This window comes from Symphalangus syndactylus, chromosome 7, assembly GCF_028878055.3.
Source record: "Symphalangus syndactylus isolate Jambi chromosome 7, NHGRI_mSymSyn1-v2.1_pri, whole genome shotgun sequence".
Taxonomy (NCBI): Eukaryota; Metazoa; Chordata; class Mammalia; order Primates; family Hylobatidae; genus Symphalangus; species Symphalangus syndactylus.
The window spans coordinates 89,584,467-89,609,687 of NC_072429.2; the positions used below are offsets into that span (position 1 = coordinate 89,584,467).

At 38.4% G+C, this 25,221-nt stretch overlaps 1 protein-coding gene across 1 annotated transcript in view; it reads right to left on the reverse strand.

The window, feature by feature from the left end:
- PIP4P2 (phosphatidylinositol-4,5-bisphosphate 4-phosphatase 2) overlaps nt 1-25,221 on the reverse strand; it is a 77,417-nt gene that overhangs the window by 48,133 nt on the left and 4,063 nt on the right. Inside the window, exon 3 of the mRNA XM_063643427.1 lies at nt 1,889-2,031. Coding sequence (XP_063499497.1) covers nt 1,889-1,916 — 28 coding nt within the window. The 5' untranslated portion in view covers nt 1,917-2,031. The remainder of the gene's footprint in view (nt 1-1,888; nt 2,032-25,221) is intronic.

Sequence of the window (25,221 nt, forward strand, 5' to 3'; positions counted from 1 at the left end):
GTCAAACAACGAAAAGCAAGTTTCTTGAGACAAAAGTTTTAAAATAATCGTTTACTTGTAAAACAGAGTTAAAACACAAAAAACCCTAAGCACTGACAAAGATTCTTTGCTTGGTCAAAGAAGTAAGGTTTCTGAATCTTCTGCTGCGCCTATCTGCACTTCCTTATAAAATCCAGTTTTATCAAAGAACCCTACTAACTTAATTTAGCAAGAAGCCCCATTCTCAATATTGATATTTGATCAGGTTCCTCATCTTCCAGCATCCCCCGTGTGAGGCCTGAACTCCTGTTCTGTCTTCAGCAAGAATCCTGTTTGCTTGGTTTAGTCAGAATCCCACTTATCCCTGATATTTCCTTGGTAATTTTTCATTTACTGCCCCTGTCCTGCATGCTCCTAGGCTATAAATTCCCACTTGTCCATGCTGTATTCAGAATTGAGCCTAATCTCTTCTTCAACATGGCAAGACCCTGCTGCCATGGTCCCTATAGCCCTAAATACAGTCTTCCTTACCATGCTTTGACAAGAATCACTGAATAACTTTTTTCTTTAAAAACACAGTTCTTGCCATGTTTTATATGTTTTTCTTTTCTTTTTTCTTTGGTGGTTTGTCATATTATCCAAAAGTAGTTTACATGAATATGAAAACAAATTAAAGTTTTGAGGCCAGGCGTGGTGGCTCACGCCTGTAATCCCAGCACTTTGGGAGGCCAAGGTGGGCGGATCACCTGAGGTCAGGAGTTCCAGATCAGCCTAACCAACATGGAGAAACCCCATCTCTACTAAAAATACAAAATTAGCCAGGCGTGGTGGCGCATGCCTGTAATCCCAGCTACTGGGGAGGCTGAGGCAGGAGAATCACTTGAATCCGGGAGGCGGAGGTAGAGGTGAGCTGAGATCGTGCCATTGCACTCCAGCCTGGGCAACAAGAGTGAAACTCCGTCTCAAAAAAAAAAAAAAAAAAAAAAAAATTAAAGTTTTGAACATGTCTGAATAAAAATGCAATAGAAAAATAGTAATGATCTGGGATGATAATTTTTCTGCAATAATTTTGAGTCACTCAAAAGAAACATTTATTACTCATTTACTAAGTCTAAAAGATAACTACGACATGATCTCAGTCCTCAAGATGCCTGAGAGAGTCAAAAACAAGTGGAAAATGAGGCTAGCTGTAGATTTCAGTGAGCATGAGGCAAAGCAGAAGTTAGACATATGAAACTATGTTTCAAACTACATTAGGAAGGATCCTCACTCTGCTTTCTAAAGATACATTCTTTCTTCCAGAAAAATCCGCTTAGGCATCAGCTGGAAATCCTAAGGGGAAATCAAATAATGATGTTTTCACTCGGGCAGCATCTTTTGTGGGTCAGTAGCATCAGGATACAATACAATATAAGGATCCCTATATGATATAAGGGCACTTCTAGGTCTCCAGGAACCTGGAAAGTACAGAATCAAGATGTAGCACTTCCTGCAAAAGTGCCTGTAATTTACAAAAATGAACAGCAGTGTTTTTATAACTGCAGCCTGGAGACTACTGAGTTAAAGAAAATTATAAGAAAAATCAACAAAATCTTATTACTATAGTATTCTGTCATGTTACCTGTCACACTCCATTGTGACAACTCCAGCCCCAACCAAATTTCTGAGGTCAGAAACCTATCTATCTTATTTATAACTAGATCTCCAGTATCCAGCACAATGCTTGGCACATTAGTAAACACTCGATATTTGTCAAATAAACAATTGAGTGAATGAACAAATATACACAGTCCCAGAATCTTACTAAAACAAAATGTTTGGCACAAAAAGATTAAGAACATTTCTTGGCTTTTTGATGAAGATGACAGTTTTGCCATCTGACTGATCAATTTTTTTTATTCCATCATACCTCTACAACTGTCTTCTTTTCTGCCCATGTAGTGATCAGTATAAAGGTTTTTTGTTGTTGTTGTTCATTTTTTTCTTTACTTCATTATATGGTTTCTCTACTGCAGAACTCATTTGAGGCTCATGACAGTTACTCTTCTTACACTAAAAAAGGTAGTAGATATACTGAGATTATATTTGCAGCAATCTCAACTTCCACAAAAAGCAAAAGGCTTTTATGAGATGAGTACCACTTCATTCTAGTTTAAAGATCATACTATGGTTTATGGTTTCTCAATAGTTGTTGAATAATACTCATCAATCCAAAGTATTTTTATGATTATGATTATGATACTTTGCCATCTCTATTCATGAGATGAGCTAATGTGTCTATTGGAATAAAAATACTCTATAAACAGATAATATGTGAGATATACTTAAGCTGCTGTTTCAGTGATCTACTACTAACAAACCATACCAATACTCGGTGGCTTAAAACAACATAAGTTGTTATTTTCTGTGATTCTCTAGTTGATTGGGTGGCAATTCTGTCAGACTTGCCTCAACATTCAGGCAGTAGCATTCAGCTGGCAGGTTTGCTGGGGACTAGGCTCAGCTGGGAAATTTGGGCTCACTGGGCAATTCTCTTCATGTAGTCTTTATTCCAGACTTCTTCATATGCCTCGTATTCTCAGAACACTATTCTAAGAGGATGATGGTGGAAGGTAAGAGACCCCTAAGATCTAGGCTCTGATTCTCAAACGTCGCTTCTTATCACATTCTCCCACCATCAATAGCCTTTTCAGCCTGCCTCCTGCTTGGAAAAAAATGAGCACCTAGAGGCCTCTTCATGATCAAAGGAAGTCACAAGGCTGGTGGAGGAACAGATTCCATCACTTCAAGTGAAGAGTAGCAATGTCACATTGCAAAGGGGTGTGGAACACAGCAAGGCATGATCCATTGGATGCTATTATATAACAATCTACCACAGTCTGCCCACTGGTCATGTGGTTCACGTCTCCCTCACAGGCAAACTACACTTATCCACTCCCAACACCCCAAAGTCTAGTTTAGTCACTAAAGTCAACTTTATGTATCTTTCACCTAAATCCAATCCAGGTGCGGTCAAAATTCCTGGGGGATAACTCCACAGGTCCAGCTCCTTGGGCACAGCATCTGTTAATCCAGAGACCTGTGAACTAAAAGGACGATGCATGTGCCCTTCTTCTCTCCCAGCCATCTCAATCCCCAACATTTAAGAGTGGAACAAGAACAGGATAACAACTGACAGAAGAAGGGGGAGGGGGCATTCTAAATAGAAGGTACATAGAATACGCGGGACCACAGAATTCTGAAATCCACTTGGGCCCATGTCACCAGCTCTTTTGACCCGAGAGGCATGGAATGCTTACTTATTAGGGCACAGTCAGCCTCTGTTGTTACACCTTTTCCTCATCTGTTCCTATCTTTGGCTCTTGGCCCTTCCCACCAAGTCTGGTCTTTTTCATAAGAAATGGCTCCTGTTTGCAGCTGCATAGCTTTCTCAGCCTGCCTCCCCACAAAGAAAGTTCGGAACCCAGAGGCTTCTTTTCATTTTGAACTGCCTCTGTCCCTTTTAATCCAAATTGACACAACTTCCTTAGAAATGTGTAGGCTTTTCCAATGAATCTGAATGGGGTTTACCTCATGCCCACAAAGCCACAAACATAATTTTTTTTTGAGACAGGTATTTCTCTATGTTTGGGTCACATTTGAGGCCCTTCAAATTCTTAGATGCTCCCTTGTCTATTTAAGGAAGTCGCCAAGTCACTGCTTGAGTCTTTCAGAGGTCTTCAGGGAGGGTTTTACAGCCATATCCCTGATTTGAACTTTACTCTGAGGCCATTTCTTACTTCGAGAATCTGTTGCTGGATGAAAGACTGTCTTAAGCCCCCTATATTTCCTCTAAATTCAATTGCAAACAAAGTTCCTACTTTAGTTCATTTCTGTGGTTGGCAAAATAATGCCTCCCCAAAGATGTCCATGCTCTAATCCCCGGAACCAGTAAATATTTTACCTTACTTAGCAAAACAGATGTTGCAGATATGATTACAGGGTACAGACCTTCAGATGGGGAGATTATCCTGGATGATCCATGTGAGCCAAACCTAATTATGAGTCTTTAAAAGCTGAGAACCTTTCTCAGCTGTAGTCAGAGATATTCACAGGAGAGATTTAAAGTGAGAAAAGGACTCAGACTACCATTTCTGGCTTGAGGATGGAGGAAGGGATCAAGGAGTATGGGTATGCTCAAGAAGGTGGGAAAGACTTTCAGTTAACAGCAACAAGGACGTACAAATGCTAGTCCTAGACCACAAAGAAATGGATTCTGCAAACAACCCAAAAGAGCAAAGAAATAGATCTTTCCCTAGAACTTCTAGAAAGGGACATAGCCCTGCTGACACCTTGATTTTAGCCCTATAAGAGCCATGATAAACTTCTGACTTACAGAACTACAAAATATTAAATTTGTATTAAGCTGCAAAATTTGTGGTAATTTTTATGGCGTCAACAGAAAATGAAAACTTTCTCTTAAAATACCTTATTTAACACAGCTAAAAGAAGCTAGTTGTCGCTTTTAATTTTCTACATGGAAATTACTTTAGTGAAATCAACAAGTTCATTAGGAACATTTTCTATTTTCTAAGTTACCACAGGCAACAGTTAATTGGTCCACCTCTGTTTTTTTAGTCTCCAATAGCAATTTCCTCCCTACTCTTCTAGTTTCACACACTCCTCCTCAGTATTGTTCTGTGCCTGGCCCTAAAGACAATGCCATATACTTGGGGTTTTGTTACAGCAATATCAATTTGCTACATTTATCTATTGCTTTGTACTTTCAGTGCCAACTTCTATTGGATTTATCTGTTGCTTTCTACTTTTAGTACAATGTTCTGTTTTATTTATCTATTGCTTTATAAGAATCACCATCCTAAAAGTGGATTGTCAATGTACTGTATTTTTTTTTTTAATAATCATTAGGGTTAATCAGGTAGTTTTCTGCCAAGTCTCACCTGCACCCACTTAGGCCAATGCATTCAGCTGGTGGATCAGCTGGGGACTGATCTCAGCCAATAAATCTGGTTGGCTGAACCTCTCTTTCCAAATGCAGTTTCACTGTGAGTTTCTTCATTGCATGACAGTCTCGGGGTAGGGTCTTTAGAGGCCAAAGGCAGTTGCTGCAAGGCCTCATAAGTCCAAGGTTTTGGAATGCACATGACTGCATCTGCCACATTCTATTGGTCAGAGAAAGTGACATGGACAGTGTATATTGAAGCAGGCAGGGAGATAAATTCAGTCTCTTGATGGAAGATGTGGCTATGTCACATGCAAAAGGGCACAGATGCAGAAAGGTGTGATTCATTGGGGGCCTCATATAGTGATCTAGTCCAGCTACAAACATGTCATTTAAGAAAAACATAGAGAATGACAGAGGAGAGGTCTGTATGGAACGCTATGCTTTTGGAAGGAAGTTTAATATGAAATTCTGAAGTCAATATGAGAAGTATATTTTCCAGCAGACAGAGTAATAATCCTGAGAGAATAAGTCCATATTCAGGAATTTTAAAGGGCACAACATTTTGCAGAAATAATAGAGGAAAGTTGAAGGCTTAACTGCAGTCACAGAAGAGCCCAGGGAAGAAGAGAAGGGGCTAGAGCCAGTCAACAGCCCACAGCAGCAGTAGAGAAGCCTAGTGAAAGTTAAGGTATAGGCGTGGAATAGAACTAGAAGAGATCCTGTTTCCATGTATTATTTCCAAACACTTCGGGGAAAAGGCAAGACCACATGGTTTCCTCCCAGGTGAGCAGTTCTTCAGAAAGAGGCATCATGGGAGTTCTGTTAGTGTTGATGTTGCAAGAAAACTTAAGAAGTCAAACCTACAGACTTTGTGGTCCTGAGTTCCAGCCTTTTGTTTTCTTGCCAATCCTTTAAATACCCATTCAAATGCCAGAGTTGAAATTATGTTTTCCCCTACTATATTTGCATGACTTTTTTTAACATGATAATATCATTTTAAAATAGTTTTATTTTATAAACTATGCACATATACATGAGCAGAGACTACTTGTTTCTTTGTAGCATCTAGCGCAGCACCACATACATATGTGGTGCTCAGTAAAGGTTTTTTTTTTCAAGTAATTAGTCCTAGGTTGCCTCTTATTGTCTCAGTTTCATCAGCAAAATTGAAGTAGCTGTCCTGCATCTCACAGGATGCAGTAAAATAAAATAAAAGCTCTGCAAACAATTCCAAAAAAGAAAATAATGGAATGAAAAAGAGTGAAATGCAAAGTTCAATAGAGTACATGTAACTTGAAGTTGTATGAAACTTTCCCTGTTATACAAAACATAGCTAGGATCCAAAAATGAGGATGGAACCCCATATACTAAATCAGCAGAACTAGCCCCTCAATAACCACGATTACCTTAGTCCATATAAACAGGAGAATAGGAAGGAGGTAAACGGGAATTATTGAAGTCATGACTTTTGGCTTGGGAGGCACTGCTATGGCTTGCTCCTGCCCCTCTCCAAAAAGCCAAGTGAGACAGACTCTAAGGGAGTCACTGGCAAAGTCTGGGGGTGTCTGAAAAAAAGGAAAATCAGCACCTAATTTTCTAGTTATACATTAGGTTAGGACATAGGCTAATCAATCTTCTGAAAGTCTATGTGAACAGGAAAAAAAAAAAAAAACCAACTCGAGAATGATGGCAGGGCACACAGAGAGACCTGTGGTTCAGCTCAGCTATCACTTCTGCTTTGATGAGAGCATATAAGTTTCCGGTCGGCAAAGTGAGCACCACAAAAAATAGCTGCACTTATGCCGTCATGCTGACACCAACAAAAAAAGCTAACTCCTGGGTGAAATAACCAGCGACATGAGCCCATGGAGTATGCCAGTAAATGCAAGGGCCTTGGAGGGTTAGATGAGGTGAAGCAGGACACTGTGGATTGGGAAGGCTTTGAAATAACTCATATTTGTGTCTCCTCTATAAATCCAGTATTTGAGTGCCTGCCATTGAGAGGGCATTGTCAATGGACAGTCATTATTGGCCCAGCAATTAATGTCAAACACAGGAAAGAAGACTTCACTAGTGGCCCAATGAATCTTTCTGATTCCTCCTTGTGTCCGCTCACTGGAGAAGCTAGAATATCCAAGAGGGAAGAAGAAGCTGAGAACCAGAGGCAAAGTATATTGTCCCCAATGTAGGTAATGGGAAAGAAAAAGAAGACCATATCCTCCTGGCCTGCGTTAGGTCCCTCAAGCCACAATGCTAGAAGTTAGCCACAAAGAGAAAATCTTCAATTTGCATAGGAAATTTGATTTTTAGACAAAGTGTTTGTTTTGTTTTGCTTTTGTTTTTGGCAGGGTCTCACTCTGTCACGCAGGTTGCAGTGCAGTGGCATGATCTCAGCTCACTGCAACCTCCCCCACCCCACCCCTGGGTTCAAGTGATCCACCCACCTCAGGCTCCTGAATAGCTGGGACTAGAGGCTGTGTGACACCACACCTGGCTAACTATTTTTGTATTTTTAGTAGAGATGGGGGTCTCACCATGTTGCCCAGGCTGGTCTGGCACTCCTAAGCAATCCACCTGCCTTAGCCTCCCAAAGTGCTGGGATTACAGGTGTGAGCCACTTCACCTGGCTCACTGAAATGGACTGGGAAATTATAGAATTTTCCCAAGATGTGATAATGTGATAAGATATCTGCTACAGGAGGTAAGGGGAATTTAAAATGGCCTTGTTAGTGGCAGTATTTGGAGAAAACTATAAACATTTCTGATTTATACTTCTACAAGTTCGACTTATTTAATAACCTACAGAGAGAGGGAGAGAGAAAGAGAGAGAGAGAGAGAGAGATGACTGTTACCTTAAATTCATGTTCCCCTTGATTTAAACATTTTTAACTAACAAGTATTTGGTACTAAATGCTGGGGTTACAAGTTGGGACAATATTGAGACAAACCATTCCTTCCTACCATGGAGATAAACACAATTGTAAGAAGAAGTTGGGAAGATTACCAACATACATTGAAAATGTGACCACTTATCACCATTGTAACAAATTATTTTGGTCAAAAACACTTTTTGATGTTTCCAGACCCTACACAGCTAGCTTGGTGTGTAATTAAGCATTATCATTACTGCCTTGAAGGATCACTGTCAGGTACATTTCACTGTCTCAAACCAGTTTCTCTGAAAAATGTGTGTGTGTGTGTGTGTGTGTGTGTGTGTGTGTGTCTTAGGGTTAAAACAATTTTTTGTTTTGTTTTGTTTGAGACAGAGTTTTGCTCTGTCACCCAGGCTGGAGTGCAATGGCGCGATCTCGGCTCACTGCAAACTCTGCCTCCAGGGCCGGGCGTGGTGGCTCACACCTGTAATCCCAGCACTTTGGGAGGCCGAGGTGGGTGGATCACAAGATCAGGAGATCGAGACCATCCTGGCTAACATGGTGAAACCCTGTCTCTACTAAAAATACAAAAAATTAGCTGGGCATGGTGGCAGGCGCCTGTAGTCCCAGCTACTTGGGAGGCTGAGGCAGGAGAATGGCGTGAACCTGGGAGGCAGGGCTTGCAGTGAGCCGAGGTCATGCCACTGTACTCCAGCCTAGGCTACAAAGCGAAACTCCGTCTCAAAAGAAAAAAAAAAACTCTTCCTCACCTCCTAAGTAGCTGGGACTACAGACTCGTGCCACCACGCCTGGCTAATTTTTTGTATTTTTAGTAGAGAAGGGGTTTCACCGTGTTAGCCAGGATGGTCTTGATCTCCTGTGACTTCGTGATCTGCCTGCCTCAGCTTCCCAAAGTGCTGGGATTACAGGCGTGAGCCACCGCGCCCAGCAAAACAGTTTTTAAAAAGTGAGTTCTTTTTCTTCATTAAAACATTTATTTAACCTTTGAACAGTGTATTTTTCCTACTAACAAAATTTGGTTTTGATGTATTACTCTTATCACTTAATCGCTTTGCTAGTGTTTCCAAATTAATGATCTCAACTAGAATAGTATTCCAAAAGGTTATTAGTTTGACTCAGTATATTCTCAGGATCTTTGGATAAATCTTAAAAAGAAAGCCTAGGAAAAAGCAGTATTAGTTGAGGTGATGCAAAATAGGTTTAGTGACTCTTTGCTTTTTTAATAAACAGGGTAAATATACCTGAGACTGAATTGTGTGCCCCTCCCCTTGCCATTCACACCTTAAAGCCTAATCTGCAATGTGACTATATTTGGAGACAGGACATTTAGCAGGTAATTAAGGTTAATGAGGTTATAAGAATGGGGCCCTAATCTGGTAGAATAAATGTTCTTAGAAGAAGAGACACAAAAAGCTTGTTCACTGGCTTGCTGTCTGCACAAGCATGCATCATGGAAAGGCCACCAGCAAGTCGGGAAGAAAACTCTCACCAGAAACCAAACCCTGCTGGACATAGATCTTGGGCTTGGAGCCTCCAGAACTGTGGGAAAATTAATTTCTGACCTTTAAACTATGCAGTCTGTGGTATTATTTTGTAGCAACCCTAGCTGACCAATGACCAATATAATCTGTAAATAATAAGATGACTTAAAAAAAATCCATTTAGCCCTTGGACACACACACGTGCACACACACACACACACACACACTTCGCAGAGAAATCTATTTGAGACCATAGAATCAGTTGATACATGTAAAAGTAACTTTAGGAGGCCGGGCGCTGTGGCTCACGCCTGTAATCCCAGCACTTTGGGAGGCCGAGGCGGGCGGATCACGAGGTCAGGAGATCGAGACCATCCTGGCTAACATGGTGAAACCCCGTCTCTACTAAAAATACAAAAAATTAGCCGGGCGAGGTGGCGGGCGCCTGTAGTCCCAGCTACTCGGGAGGCTGAGGCAGGAGAATGGCGTGAATCCGGGAGGTGGAGCTTGCAGTGAGCCGAGATCGTGCCACTGCACTGCAGCCTGGGCGACAGAGCCAGACTCTGTCTCAAAAAAAAAAAAAAAAAAAAAAAAAAGTAACTTTAGGATGAGAAACTTCCCTTTCCTATGGTTTCAGAAACCAATTGGGTAAGAAACATAACTATTATCTATTTGGAAATTGGTATTTCCAGCACTTCCTCCAGTGAGATACAGAATCACATTCTCATTTATTTTATGCTTTTGATTCCATCTTGTCTGACTGTATGGCCTTTAAGTCAACCATCCCAGTTTATTTAACCAGTCTCCTATTTTTCAATGTTTCAGAATTTTTATAATATTTTACTATTCATTCATTTGGCAAATATTTACCGAGCACCTTCTAGGTGCCTGGCACTATTTAAAGAGATACAAAATTCCTGACATCACAACACAGGAAGATAAGCAAAATTGAATTTACCAAGGATGTATATCAGATGGAGATAAATATTATGGAAGGAAATAGGAAAGGTGGGTGGAGGGGGCACATTGCTTTTTACATGGAGGGAGTAGGATCAGCTTCACTGACAGTGAAGCAGAAATGTGGACGGCGAACAGCAAAGCCCTGAAGAGAAAGCATGCTTGGTTCATATAGGAACAGCAACGAAGTCTGTGTAGCCTGATGAAAGGGAGCACGGAGAGAAGGGGTAGAAAGTAGATATTAGACCAGAGGAGTTTGTCATGGACTGCGATGGGGTAGATCACATGGAGCCAGTTGGGCTTTTCCTCTGAGATGAGAAAAGTATAGAGCTCTTAAAGGCTTTTGAAGAGTGACCTTATTTGACATAAGTTTTAAAAGGATTACAATGACTACTATGTGAAAATTGGATTATAGGTAACAAAGGAGTGGAGGTTGAAAGAGGGATCAGATTCTGGACATATTGTGAAGCTAGCTCTAACATGATTTGCTCATCGATGTGATGTAGACTATGAAAGAAATCTTTGAATCTTTGAATACTTTTCTGATTATTTATTCTTGATAATTTTTTTGAATTGGAAGCCTAGATCAAAGACTATACACATTTAAAAGTCTTTCAGATATATATTGTCAAATTGTCCTCTGAAACCTGAAAAAACATTTTTACCTATTTTTTTTGAGACAGTGAGACTATTTCTCAGCAGCATAGGAAAACAACATGGTATTATCATTATTTTTAATATTGACAGTTTAATAGGGAAATAGTTTTTGTATCTTAGTTTTATCCTTAATGATTCTGAATATTTAATATTTTTATTGGTCAATGGTATTGGCCATTTTTTTTCCACTAGGGAGTTTGTCTATTTATCATTTAATATTTTTAATTATAATTCTTACTTAAAATTTTACTTACTTATTTATAAAATCCATTCTCTTTTCCTCCTGGAAACCCAGATAAACTACATTTCTCAGCCATTCTTGCACTTAGGGGTAGTCATATGCCCAAATTCTGGGTAGTGGAATGTCAGTGGAAGTGATGTAGACTTCTTGTAGACCATGTAGGCCATGAAAACCTCCCTTGTATGATCCTCCACACTCTTTTCTATTCAAAGCTAAGTGGAAAGAAAGAACCCCAAGGAGCCCACAGGAGTCACATGGTGAAAATGGCACAAGAAGGGAGGATCTTGGCAAACTAAATCACTACTTATAGGAGAGTTGCCCACTAAGAACACCGGTTTTTAAGTGTTGTAAGAAATATACTTTACTGTGTTAAGTCACTGAGATTTCAGGGTTTATCAATTACAGCAGCAGGTGTATTTCCTAACTGTTAAAGAAATATATTGAAAGAACTGTAAGAATTTCTTTTTTTTTTTTTTTTTTTTGAGACGGAGTCTCGCTCTGTCGCCCAGGCTGGAGTGCAGTGGCGCAATCTCGGCTCACTGCAAGCTCCGCCTCCCGGGTTCACGCCATTCTCCTGCCTCAGCCTCTCCGAGTAGCTGGGACTACAGGCGCCCGCCACCACGCCCGGCTGATTTTTTGTATTTTTAGTAGAGACGGGGTTTCACCGTGGTTTCGATCTCCTGACCTCGTGATCCGCCCGCCTCGGCCTCCCAAAGTGCTGGGATTACAAGCATGAGCCACCGCGCCCGGCCCTTAGAATTTCTTTACCTTCATAAATTCAATACGTGGACCTTTTGCTCTATGGAGAAATGTAAAACGTTCTTCTTTGACTGGATGGACACTGATCTATGTTTCCTGGTACTGAGAGACTGACCCACTCCTTTTACTTCTTTCTTTAAGCAAACAGTTCCAAGAACAGAAGGTAATGGAGTCAAACAGGTCAAATCACTCTCGCTGTCACTCTCATGTTCTCTCTCACAGATACCTCTTGTCTAAAGGATTGCAATACCTGCCTGACCAAAGCAGACAAACTGGCAACATTGTTAATTTGTCATAGAAAGCCTCTTTGTTTCCTGTTTTCCAGAAAATACTCTCTTTGGATATTCTCCCTGCTGCAACAGCCTGTATGAAGTGCCCAACACCTGCAGTCTCAGACAACTTTTGAAAGTTATAAACCTGTAATAAATAAGGCGAATATTTTTTCCTAGTTTGTAGTTTCTCTTTCAATGTTTTGTGTGTTTAAAACATTCTTACTATGTGCTGTCTCTGTATATAATCTTTCTTTAGATTCTCTGTGATTTACAGCCCATGAAATGTCAAACTGTCTTCTTTTCTGATAGAAGTCCTGTCCTCATTCTTTCTTGGTTCATATTAAGCCCAGAGTTCATGATACTCTTAAATTAAATGGCATTCAGATGTGTGCCATTCTACTCATTGTTCTTTCACCTTTAGTGAAAGCGTGGGTAGAGTGTTGTTTCCCACTTGGTTCCTCTCACACCTGTTGAACATTCACACTGAAGGCTGCTCTCCCTCTTTGGTCATCTGACACTTGATATGCCTCATGTCACTCAGTCTTTCTGAGGGATACCGCCTTGTTTGCCTGGACAGCTTGTTACCAGCCTCACTTGTCACATATTCTCACTGATCTCACCAATCACCCTAGCCACATTAGTCAACACTAACTAGTCAGACTAGCTAAACTGATCCTACTCAGCTGTCTCTAACATTGGCCTGCATAATTGGTGGGGATTTTAATTTACCAATTACATATATATATATATATTACCATTAGGAAGATGTAGTAGTTGCCGATTGCTGCCATAACAAATTACCCACAAACTTAGTGGCTTGAAACAATGCAAATTTGTCTTATAATTCTGAAGGTCAGAAGTCCAAAATGGTTAACCTTGGTCACTGGGTTAAAATCAAGCAGTCAGCAATTCTGCATTCCTTTGTGGGAGATCTAGTGGGGAATCCATTTTCTTACTTTTTCTGGCTTCAAGAGACCATTAGCATTCCTTGCCTCCTGGCTGACTCCCTCCTCCATCTTCAAAGCCAACAATGAAGCATCTTCAAATCTCTGATTCTGACTCTCTTGCTTTCTCATTTCACTTATAAGGACCCTTGTGATTATTTACATGGATAATCCAAGAAAACCTTTTCATCTCAATATCTTTAACTTAATCTCATCTGCAAAGTCCCTTTTGCCACACGCTGTAGTTTGAATGTGTCCCCCAAAGTTCATATGCTAAAACTTAATCACCAATGTGATGGTATTTCAGAGGTGACTCAGTCATGGGGGCAGAGTCCTCATGAATGGAATTAGGGCCCTTATAAAAGGGTTAGAGAGAGTGGGTTCATCCCTTTTTTGCCCTTCGGTTCCATCTGCCACATGAGGACACGGCATCCGTTCCCTTCAGAGTATGCTGTAACAGGGTGCCATCTTGCAAGCAGAGAATGACCCTCACTGGTCACCGATTTGGCTGGCACCTTGATCTTGGACTTTACAGCATCCAAAACTGTGAGAAATAAATTTGTTTGTAAATAACACGGTCACAAATATTTTGTTATAGCAGCACAAATGAACTAAGACACTATGTAAGGTAGCATATTCACAGGTTCCGGGGTTTAGAATGTGGACATCTTTGGTAGACCTTTATTCTACTTACCACAGAAGGATTTATCCACACAATAACACAAAGGCAAGCCACTTCCATGGTTTTTCTATTACTCTTAAATTTAGTCTAGTCATGAACTATTCAGTGCATATTTCTCATACAAAAATCTCAACTATTCTTAATTTTTTGCTTAATTAATATGAGTTGGTTAATATAAAGCTTTAAAAATTTAGAAGAAAGTAAAATATAGGCCAGGCATGAGGGCTTATGCCTGTAATCCCAGTACTTTGGGAGGCCAAGGTGGGAGGACCACTAGAGGCCAGAGGTTTGAGACCAGCCCAGACAACATAGGAGACAAAAAACTTAAAGATTAAGCCGAGGGCAATGGCTCACGCCAGTAATCCCAGCACCTTGGAAGGCCAGGGTGGGCGGCACACATGTGTCCATGTGTTCTTATTGTTCAATTCCCACCTATGAGCGAGAACATGCGTACACCTACTAGGTCTTAAGCCTTGATTGTTCAGTCCTATCATGTGCACCAGGGAGAGGATGAGAGCTAGTGTAAAAGCTGGACTCAGAGAAGAGCTGACCTTCCATATAGAAATGGGAACCTATTGGATGACAAAAGTAAAATGTAAGGGACATAGGGGATGGGAGGTAGAAGATAAGAAAGAAGAGAAGAAAGTGAGGGAGAACAATATAATTAGATATTTATACCAGGGAAACAAAAGCATGACTAGAAAGGCAGAGGAAGGGTGAGCCAGAAATGCAATGTCGTATGTATGTGCATACAATTTATAATTAGAAAGATGCTTTGTATGTAGATTCTCACTTCAGAGTAAACCTGTGTAATAAATAAGTGGGACAGATAATACTATTGAGCCATATGATATCCAACCCTCAATGTCTTATCTCATGAAACATCTCCACAGGTTTATACCCAGTTATACCACAGTTGAGACTGGTTTTGCTAAAGGTATCCTAGGAAATAATAATTGGTTTGAAAGGGAAAGGTGGGGTATCAAAAGTAAGCAGAATACATAGAATTTATTTAAGTATAGGGCAGGCTGTTACAGGGGTTGGTTAGCACTGTCCAAATGGTCAGGAAAAACTGTAGGGTGTTCCATATCAAATCCATACCCAAGGGCACCTAATCTAGCTGTGGAGGTAAAGTGGCAAGGTTATCTAGGAAGAACTGAAATTCAAACCAGAAGAGCACTGAACCAGCTGATGAAGAATTAGAAGCCAATAATTAGAGGCCCAGGTCTAACCTGTGGAGAAAGGGTTAGCGTGGGCTCCACAGGTTGTTGGGTATTAGTGAAGTAGATTTAAATTCAAGGAAGAGCACAAGAGTTAGCAGTAGAAATCAGAGCTGAGGGTGGGTGTGGCAGACACCCAGGCACATGTAGACTGGGAAAATATGGGGGAAAGCTGTGGCTTGGAGGACACAAGTTGATAAGCTCGGAATTCCTAAGCAGAGGCCAGATGATATCCTAACCATGGCCCTGGTGGATACGTTTTTTGTTTTGTTTTGTTTTTTAAAAAAATATATTTTGTCTTACTTATTTTTTTACACAGGTTTACAGGTTTGCCCTGGTCAAAAATGGGAGAGATGCAAAGCTGAGCCAACTAGGGAAGCTAAGGATTTTCATACTTTCTTTATATCTCAAGTGAAAAAGTTTGACAATAAATTGGGTTATCTTTGATAATAATACTAGCTAACACATTTTCATGAGGACTTACTACATTTTGTGAATCATCCCAATTTATCCTCAAAGCAATCCTTGAAACAAACACTACTAGTATATACATTTTACTGAGATAGACACTGAAACACTCATTATGTTACTAGCCTTAAGTATTGAAATTGGAAACCCAATCCAAAACATCTGGTCCCAAATCCTTTCTTTTAAAATGTGTCTGCCTCTCATATAGAGATTGCTTATGTTGAGAAGTATGAAGCCATACACAGATGGTGGTAGTTATGATAATCCTTTAATAATTAATTTTTAGTCAGAGTCTGCAAAAATGTATCTCGTTGAATTCTATTAGGATGCTCTGCTCTTGAATCTGAAAATTAGGCTGTTCACTTTTATCATTTCCTCAATTCTACACTATTCCTCTTCCTCCTTATCCTTCTACCAAGGCTATTTGCAGCTGGTCATTTATCTTAGCTGCCTTCCATCTCTTTGTTTTATTCTCCCAAAGGTTTTTACCTATTATTTGAATCATTTATTCCAGTCTCTTCATATGAGCCATTAACATAATGAGATTCTTATCTTCACTGAAGTCACAACTTTAAAAAAAAACCTCACAATTAAATTGGAGTAGATATAATACAATTAATTTTTTTTCCTTTCTAGGGTAAATTATACATATGTTGTATTTTGGTAGTCTGCATTATAATCTCTATTTTTAAACCATAAAGAATTTTACTTTTGGTTTTAAAATTTGAAAAGGAAAATAGTCACTGTTCTAATAATTTCACACACTACTGTAATAGTTGTCAAGAGTAAACATAAAAATTTTAGTTACTGTTGCCTTACAATAACCTTTTAACTTGATAGTAATGTTTCACATTTTCCTTTGTCATAACAAAGGAAATAATATCCTGACCATGGCTGATCAAATAATTGTAAATTTTCTGATGCAGTTTTTCTAGTCAAAACTATCCTTTTTTTTTTGTCAAAACTATCTTTTAAAGATTTTTTAGGAATATAGAATTTCTGTCAGAAATTGATGTTTAGGAAATCACTTTGATCAGCCCACTAATGGTGGGCTGATAACCTTGCCACTGTACCTCCACAGCTAGATTAGGTGCCCTTGGGTACGGATTTGATCTGGAACACACTACAGTTTTCCTGACCATTTGGACAGTGCTAACGAACCCCTGTAACAGCCTGCCCTATACTTTCTGGGCACTGATATTAGAAGGTGGGGAAACAGAAGTCAGAAAATTATTCATCATGAGTAAAGGAAAAATACATTTTTTTTCCTCTGACAAGGAGATAAGACTGAGAAAGAAAGAAACAAGAATTGAAGAGAGAGCAACCAAAAAGAAAGAAAAAAAGGAGCTAGAAAGACGAGTAATTTGTGTGAACCAGCAGTAACAAGATAGAAAACAGAATAGAAAAACATCCCTTTAATTATCCACAAAGCAAAAACTACACAAAAATTACCATAATAAAACAGTGTACTAGCTAAGACTCTCCTAACAAAATATTCAAACTATAAAAGAACATTTAAAAGGGCCAGAACAACTGCATAGATGAGGAAGTAAGTTTAAGGATGATAAGAAGGTTGGAAGAAATTGGAGTTCTGATGAGGGTATGACCATAAAGAGGCAGTACAAGGGAGTTTCTTTAAGGTGATGGAACATTTTTGTGCCCTGATTTTGGGATGGTTACACAAATCTATACATGTAGTAAAATTGTATAGAACACACAAAAAGAATGCTTGTAAAACTGGTGAAATCCAAATAGTCTATGGCTAATAGTATTGCATCAGGGGCAGTTTCCTCTGTGTGCGTGTGTGTGTGTGTGCGTGCGCACGCACGCGCATGTGCAGGTGTTTTAATTTTCAATTCAGGGGGTACATGTGCAGGTTTGTTAGATGAGTATATTGTGTAATGCTAAGGTTTGGGTTTCTAGTGAACCCATCACTCAAATAGTGAACATAGTACTCAACAGACAGTCTCTTATCCCTTGCCCCCTTCTTCCCCCCTTTTTGGAGTCCCCAGGGTCAATTGTTTCCATCTTTATGTCCAAGCATACCTATTGTTTAGCTCACATTTGTAAGTGAGAACATGGGTATTTAATTTTCTGTTTCTATATTAATTCACTCAGGATAATGGCTTTCAGCTGCATCCATGTTATTGCAAAGGACATAATTTTATTTTTTTTTCATGGCAGCATAGCTGGTTGAAGAGTATAAAGGAACCCTATTTTTTTGGCAACTTCTAAGTGAGCCTAAAACAAATCAAAACATAAAGTTTTCCAAAAAAGGCACATGCTAAATGACTCATGTATCAACGAAGAAATCAAAAGAGAAATTAGTACTTTGAATTGGAAAAAACACAACATACCAAAATTTGTGGAATGCGCTAAAGCAATCCTCAAATAAAAAATTATCCCATGAAACTGTCTGTATTAGAAAGAAGAAAAGTTTCAAGTCAACAGCCTCAGCTTCCATTTTAAAAAACCAGAAACAAAAGAGCAAATAAAACCTAAATTTAGCAAAGGAAAGGAAATAATAAATCTGAGAGAACTGATGTGTTCAGAGGGAGCATGGCTTTGACATCTTAACTTCAAACTTTAGCCTTCAGAATTATAAAATAATACATTTCTATTGTTTTAAGCCACCCATATTTTGATACTTTGTTACTGCAGGCCAAGGAAAATAATACAGCTTGTAAGGATCACGCTGCTGCTGTTTCTATTATAATATTTATATTAAGTGGATTTATTAACAGTGGTCACATTTGAGGACTGGAGTTAGAGAAAGGAGTTCTTAATTCACATACATATTTTATTTAAAAATAATGTTATTTTAAGAATAAATATTTAAGTAAATTATATATGGTAAAATAGCTTCATGCTGTATTTTAAGGATAACTTAAATACTAAAAAATTAAAGTAACTTCTATGCAAGGATAAGAGTGTAACTGTAGAATAAGTAAATAAGAGCAGTACTAACCAGTCAAATGAGTATAACTAAAATTTTAACACTGTTAAAAATGACATAATCTTTTCACTATTTTCTATTTGATAATTTACAACTTTTGCTGAAAAAGTAAATCAAATTTTTTTTTTTTTTTTTTTGAGACGGAGTCTCGCTCTGTCACCCAGGCTGAAGTGCAGTGGCACAATCTCGGCTCACTGCAAGCTCCGCCTCCTGGGTTCACGCCATTCTCCTGCCTCAGCCTCTCCCAGTAGCTGGGACTACAGGTGCCTGCCACCACGCCCGGCTAATTTTTTTTTGTATTTTTAGTAGAGACGGGGTTTCACCGTGGTCTCGATCTCCTGACCTCGTGATCCGCCCGCCTCGGCCTCCCAAAGTAAATATTTTAATTTGTGGCTTGTGATTAGATAATACATTTTTCTTTAAAAAAACTAAGGAAGTAAAGGTGGAAATCTTTGATGTGTTTTTGTTTTCCCTTTCCCGGTGCTTTTCATTCTTAATTCTACTCTCCATCTTACTCAGAACAGGCACCACTAATTACCCAATTTCAGTATAATCAAAATGCTAGAAGGAAATAAAGTACCTTAATGACATGTCTTAAGCCTTCCAAATCTTGATAGCGTAAACCAAAAAGCATCCGAGACAGGACTCAATCAATTCAGAATTTTATTTTGCCAAGCTTAAGGATATGCCCGGAAGAAAACACAAATCCACAGGAACAGTCAATTGTTCATACCTTTTTAGAAAGATGATTTTGAGGGCTTCAGTATTTAAAGGGGGAAAGCAGGCTAGAGGGGAAAGAGAGAGGATATGGTCCCATTACTGACTCCATATATTGCAAGAGAAAAGGAGCATGTTGGGGAATAGTCAATTAGGTATTCCTCTCATGCTCAATAAATTGGCACTTTACATAAGGTGAACATAGAGTACCTACCTATGGAGATATCTGACCTTTTATCTGTAGCTATTAGCTTAGGAACAAAAGCAAGCAGTTTCTTGCATGACTCAGCATTCAGCTTACTTTTTTCCTTTTGGCATAGTGAATTGGGGTCCCGAGATTTTTTTTTCCACAATGGGAGAATCATAATGACAAATTTATAAATATAAAATTTTTCTTACCCTTTGTGAAATTCTTCATTTAAATTCCTAAAATTTTACGAGATTAAAATACATTTAGTAACAATCAACTTTTTTAATACAAAGATTCTAGAAAAGCTTAAGGTACATTATTAGCTATGGTCATTCATTCTGTCTTGAAGAAGTTTAATAGAAATGCTTTTTTCAGCACCGAACTGGGATCTTCAGGACCATCCTTCCCTCCTTTCCTCTCTCTCTCTCTTCCTTCCTTCTTTTTCTCTTGTTCATTCTTCCTCTTTTTTTGAGGGGTTGGAGTAAAAGGATAGGCATATACAATTGTGAGGTCTGGAATCTACTTCATATAAGGACAAGGAGCAACTCTGGATAAAAAGAGAGTAATATACGCCCTTTATTTGCCTGCAACTTGTGGGAAAGAGCATCAGAAGGCAGGAGAGGGACTTGGAAGGGGAAGTGAGAGAACATTGAAGATAAATCCCACTTCTTCTGTGGTTTTTTACTAGGGTGGATACTCATGTACTGACAAGCAAGTATCATCTTTAGCAGACTCTACCTGAGATAATGATCTGCTTTTATTTGTCACTGATTTTACTTTCCATAGGGTATCAGGATGAGGAACCTTCAAATAATGCATCACATTTAATCTCTTGGTGGCAAAGGTAGCATGGAGGTGGCACATAGCATCTGTGGTACAGGTAGGAAGGAGATTGCTAACCCTTGTTCAAGATGACATTGATAGGCAAATAGCCAAGAATATGCTTTTCTCTTGGAAGTGCCTACTCCACTTACTCTGAAAGGCTGACTCCTCACGATTCATTCAGATCTCTGCCAACATGTTACCTTCTCAGGTACATCGTCCCTGAACAGATTCCCACCCCCATCCCATATACCTTATTATTCTGTTGCAGTACTCTATTGGTTTCCTACATAGTACTTAAATTAATTTGTGCTTGTCCATTTTTTTGTTTACTTACATATTGACTAATACATTTATTTACTTGTTTGTTACAAGTAAATAATGTCTTTATAAGAGGAATATGCCTTTTTAGCTCTCCAACATTTGCCCAGTGTTTATCGCAGTACCTGGAGCATAGCAGTTCCTCAATAAATATCAGTGGAAAGAAGGAATAATTTAAAATTTAAATTTAAAAAATCCAAACATGAGGCTGTAATTCTTATTGTGATTCTCAAAGATCCTGATTACTTGGTTGGGATTTTGATGGAGAAGCAGAAAGAGAGACAACATGTATTTCTGCCTCCAGATTAAGTAAATATTGTAGAAGAAGGAAAACAATTATTTCATTTACTACACCTAGCGTGCATATTTGGTACCTCTTAATATTAAAATAGTTCCTGCTATCTCTTATATTTGTAATACTCCTCATGTTTATCTATTGCAAGTATATATTAGTACTTATGGTATTTCAAGAAATAGGTAGCACAGGAGATCCAATGAGATGCAAGACAAACCTGCCTCCTTCCTAAAACTGAAGAGATGTTAGTAAACGCTGACTTGGAGTTTTTTCATAATGGCATCTTAAATTGTATTTTTTTATACATTTTTTTTTGGCATACTTAGATACAAAGACTATTCTTCACTTCCATAAAGAATTATGCTTTCTCCTATTTTTTTTTGAAATCTGTGTCTTTTTGGCTTGTGTTTTCTTACCTTTGGTAGAAACGTGGATATCAAAACAGTTTACCTTTAATTTCACTATAAAAAATAACAACTGTTCAAATGCATGTAATCAGCAACTGACATTTGGCCTCAGTGATGAGGCAACAACAGAGAACAGAACTTAGGAACCTGCAGAAGACATGCACCAAATAAAGGGCACACTACCCCTGCTACTCTATAATTTAAATGTTTGTCAGAGCTCACATTTTCAAGAGAACTAGAAGTCTAGATTTCTTTTAACATGAAATGATCTGATTTTTAAAATGTTTGGGGGCTAAATTAAAAAACCAACAAAGCATATGTGGCAACACTGTAGTAACAGGTCAACAAATATTAAGACCAGATTTAGCTCTCAAGATGGCTGTTTTCTCCATCCTACAGGGTACTTTTCATTTTCAGCAGAGAAAAACTTTGACCACTAACACTTGGGAATATTTAAGGGGAATAATGACTGTCTTGCCAGTTCCTTTCATAGACCATAACAGGAACTTAATAAACAGTAGTTGAGTGGACACACTGAATGCGTAAGTCATTCACACGTCGTTACTGTGGTTCAAGAATTAGAACAATTTAGTGTATATGAAGAGAGAAAATTGGACAATAAAAATTATTTACATATTTTGTAACCATAACAGTTAACAACTTCAAGCACTTTCTCTGTGCTAGGTACCATGCAAACACTTTTATAAGGATCACTCCACCAATTCCTTATAATGATTCTATGTAGTAAGACTATAGCTGTCCTTTAACTTATCCAGAGCTGGTAAGCTGCAGAGTTAATAAGAAAAAGAGATATAAAATAATTCTGACACCAAGGCCCATGTCTTAATTGTTACTATTTTATGTAAATATGTATTGAGGAACAACAAGCCCACAGTAAAGACCTAAGAAACAGGCAGTGTTTTGTTTTGAAAGATGACCGTGGTTTTCAAGTAGGTCATATAAAAGGACAGAAAATGGAAAATGAGAAATTTTGAAAACCATGGGACCTATGGAGAAATTGTAGGTTCAGAAAGAAAACACAAGGACTCAGAATAAGATGGACTTGCCCTAAGGAAAATCAATGAAAAGCTGAGTGCTCAGAATCAGGAAAAATGCTGTGTAGGGTAGTTATTTCCAATCCTGGCTGCATATTAGAGTCATTTTGGGGAGCTTTTTAAAAAGCATCTGTGTGCTTGGTCCCAGCAGCAGACTTTTTCTGAGGGGAGGGAGACCAGGACATCAGTGAAGACTAACCAATACAAACACTTCAGATGATTCTTAAGTGCAGTCAGATTAAAATTTCTGCTTTAAATTACCCAGTAACATACAAACTGAACTCCTAAGGCTCTACAAAGTTGCCTCAAATTCTCCGAAGAGTGGGCAGGATTCCATGCTACTCATTCCCTTCAATCTCATTGGTTCATTTTTATCTGTTTCATATACCAGACTTCTGCATAAGATTTCACTTGAAAAAATAGTTCTGCATTAAAAATAATTCAAAATAGGTTTTTAATTTTCCCATTTCTCTCGGTTTATAATAGGTAATTGACATAAAGGGGCAAATACAGTGACTTCCACAAAACATGTTGACCTCAAGAACACGTTATGGTAGCTTCGGTCAGAGACCAGGTAGATATGTATGAGGTTGATGGCATGGGAAACTAGAATGCTGCTTCAGTGTCACCCATGTTCTCCATAAATGTCCTAATCAGTAGTGGCCCTGAGATAACAGAAAAGAGATTATGAAAATGTATTATCTTTCCAATCTTTGAAACTTCTTTCAACTCTGTAAAGTTGCAGTGGATACTGAGTACCAATTTGCCATTAAGTTTCACACATAGGATTCTTTCCTGATGCCACAGAAGTTTTTAGAGAAAAGTAAAAGAAAGAAATATATCATGAAAGAAGAAGAAAAATAACTTAGCAAAAAGAATTTGGAAATGGGAAAATAGAAAACAAAACAGAGATTTTAAAATACTGCAACTGAAAATATTTGAAGAAAGTGTAATACAATATAAATTAAGAGACAGGCTAGAAAATTGAAAGTCCAAAAGATAAAGTTATATAAAATAGTTCCTTTCATTTACTGATATCCAATTAGTGCAGAGTTTGCCATTGGGTAAAACATCATCACAGAGACAAGATCTGTCTTCCAATTACCATGAGTTGGTTTGATGTTACAGTTGAAAAATATTGAGGATAAATTATAGGACAATACTTCCATAATTGTATAATTTTAAGGCTGAAAGTGACTTTAAGTGTTATTTTATCTGCCTTTATTATCCCTAAGTAGTCATCTAGTTCGTGTTGATTAAAATGTTTATTAAATGGCTTCTATGGGCTAAGCATAATATTAAGTAATGAGGACCCAAAGGCAAACGAGACAGATCTAGTTATTCTATGTTTCATTATATTTAAGTTCATGAAACAGAAGGCAAGTAAAAGCATTAAAAGGGGGAATAAATAAGGTGCTTCCAATAGAGAATGAATGGTTAAGAACTGTGATTAATTCTAGACAGGGCGGTCAAGGGGTGATGGTGTATAAATATTTCCAGTGTTGAGAAAGCTCTATTTCCAGAAGCACTCCATTCCTTGAGGAAAAGAAAGTATGGAAGTTCAAGGCACTGAAGTCCAGAAAGGCTGAAATAGATTATATCAGGTGTGGTGTGCGATAAGACTGGAATGGGCCTTGAGAAGCGTATTAAGAAGTATACATTTTATTGAGAACCTACTTAAGTTGAAACTCCTAAGTTGACTTGAATTTTATAAAGTTCTTATTGTGTTATAAAGAATAAACTGGAGAGAAGCATGTTTTCATAATATAGGTGAGAAATGATTCAGGCTTGGACTTAGCGTGGTGCTAGTGGAACTAAAGGTAAGTGGATTGATTTGAAACGTATTTAGAAACTAAGACTTAATTATTTGTTGATATTAAAGAGTAAGGGAAAAAAAGTAGTCAAGAATTACATCAAGGTTTCCAACATGAGCAAGTAAAAGGACAGTAGTGCCACTTATTGGCTGATTGGTTATAGTTTAGTACATATTAATTATATCTCAGTAAAACTGTTTTTAGAAAGCCAAAAGGAGATTCTGTTAGACAGTAATAAGTGACAGTGATAGAGAAGGCAAAGTGATTGACAGTTCCTTGCAGTAGATGATATGAATGTGGTGGATATCATTATGTAGGTTATTAGATAAGGCATCTCTGATGAAGTGAAACACAAATTTTGATCTTAATAACAAAAAGTCAGTTTTACAAAATTTCAGGAATGTTTTTCCCAAGTCAAGGAAGCACCTACTGAAAAACTTTGGTGACAGGAGGAAATCTGATTTTTGTAAACACAGAAAAAAAAATAAATATGGCTAAAGCTCTAGGACTCGGAGTAAATGGGATCAGAGATGAATCCAGAATATACGGGGCTGTCTGGGGTGTAGAGTGGTGCCATGTACTAAGATTTCAAAAAGAATCCTGGAAACACATAAATTTTATTTTAAAAGAACAAAAGACTAAACAAACCAAAAACCCAGAGAACCAACTTAATTGTGTGAGCCAATTCCCATAATAAATCTCCTCTTACATATCTATTTATATTCCTTTAGTTCTGTTTATCCGGAGAATCTTAATACACACTAGAACTTGAGAGAAAGGTCCAGTCGGCACATAGATGTGGTAATTGAAGAATGGGATGAAGTTGGCAGAAAGTATGTAGAGTGAAAATGAGCCTGGGCCAGAGCCCTAGGGAACTCAGCAAATTTCAGGAAGAGGTAGAAGGGTCAATAAGGAGCATCCAGAACCAAAGGAGATAAAAAGGCAGAGGGTGTATCATAGAAGCCAAGGGAGGAGCAGGCAACACCTAATTTAACAAGGCCATCTCAGATGGCGTTGACTGTTATGGAGAGAAATTAAGCAGGTTAAACAAGAAACTAAGACAGCTGGGTGGGAAGAGCACATTGTGTTTTTGTAGAAGTGTGGACAGAAGGGAGAGTCAATCATGCAAATATTGCAGTAAATAG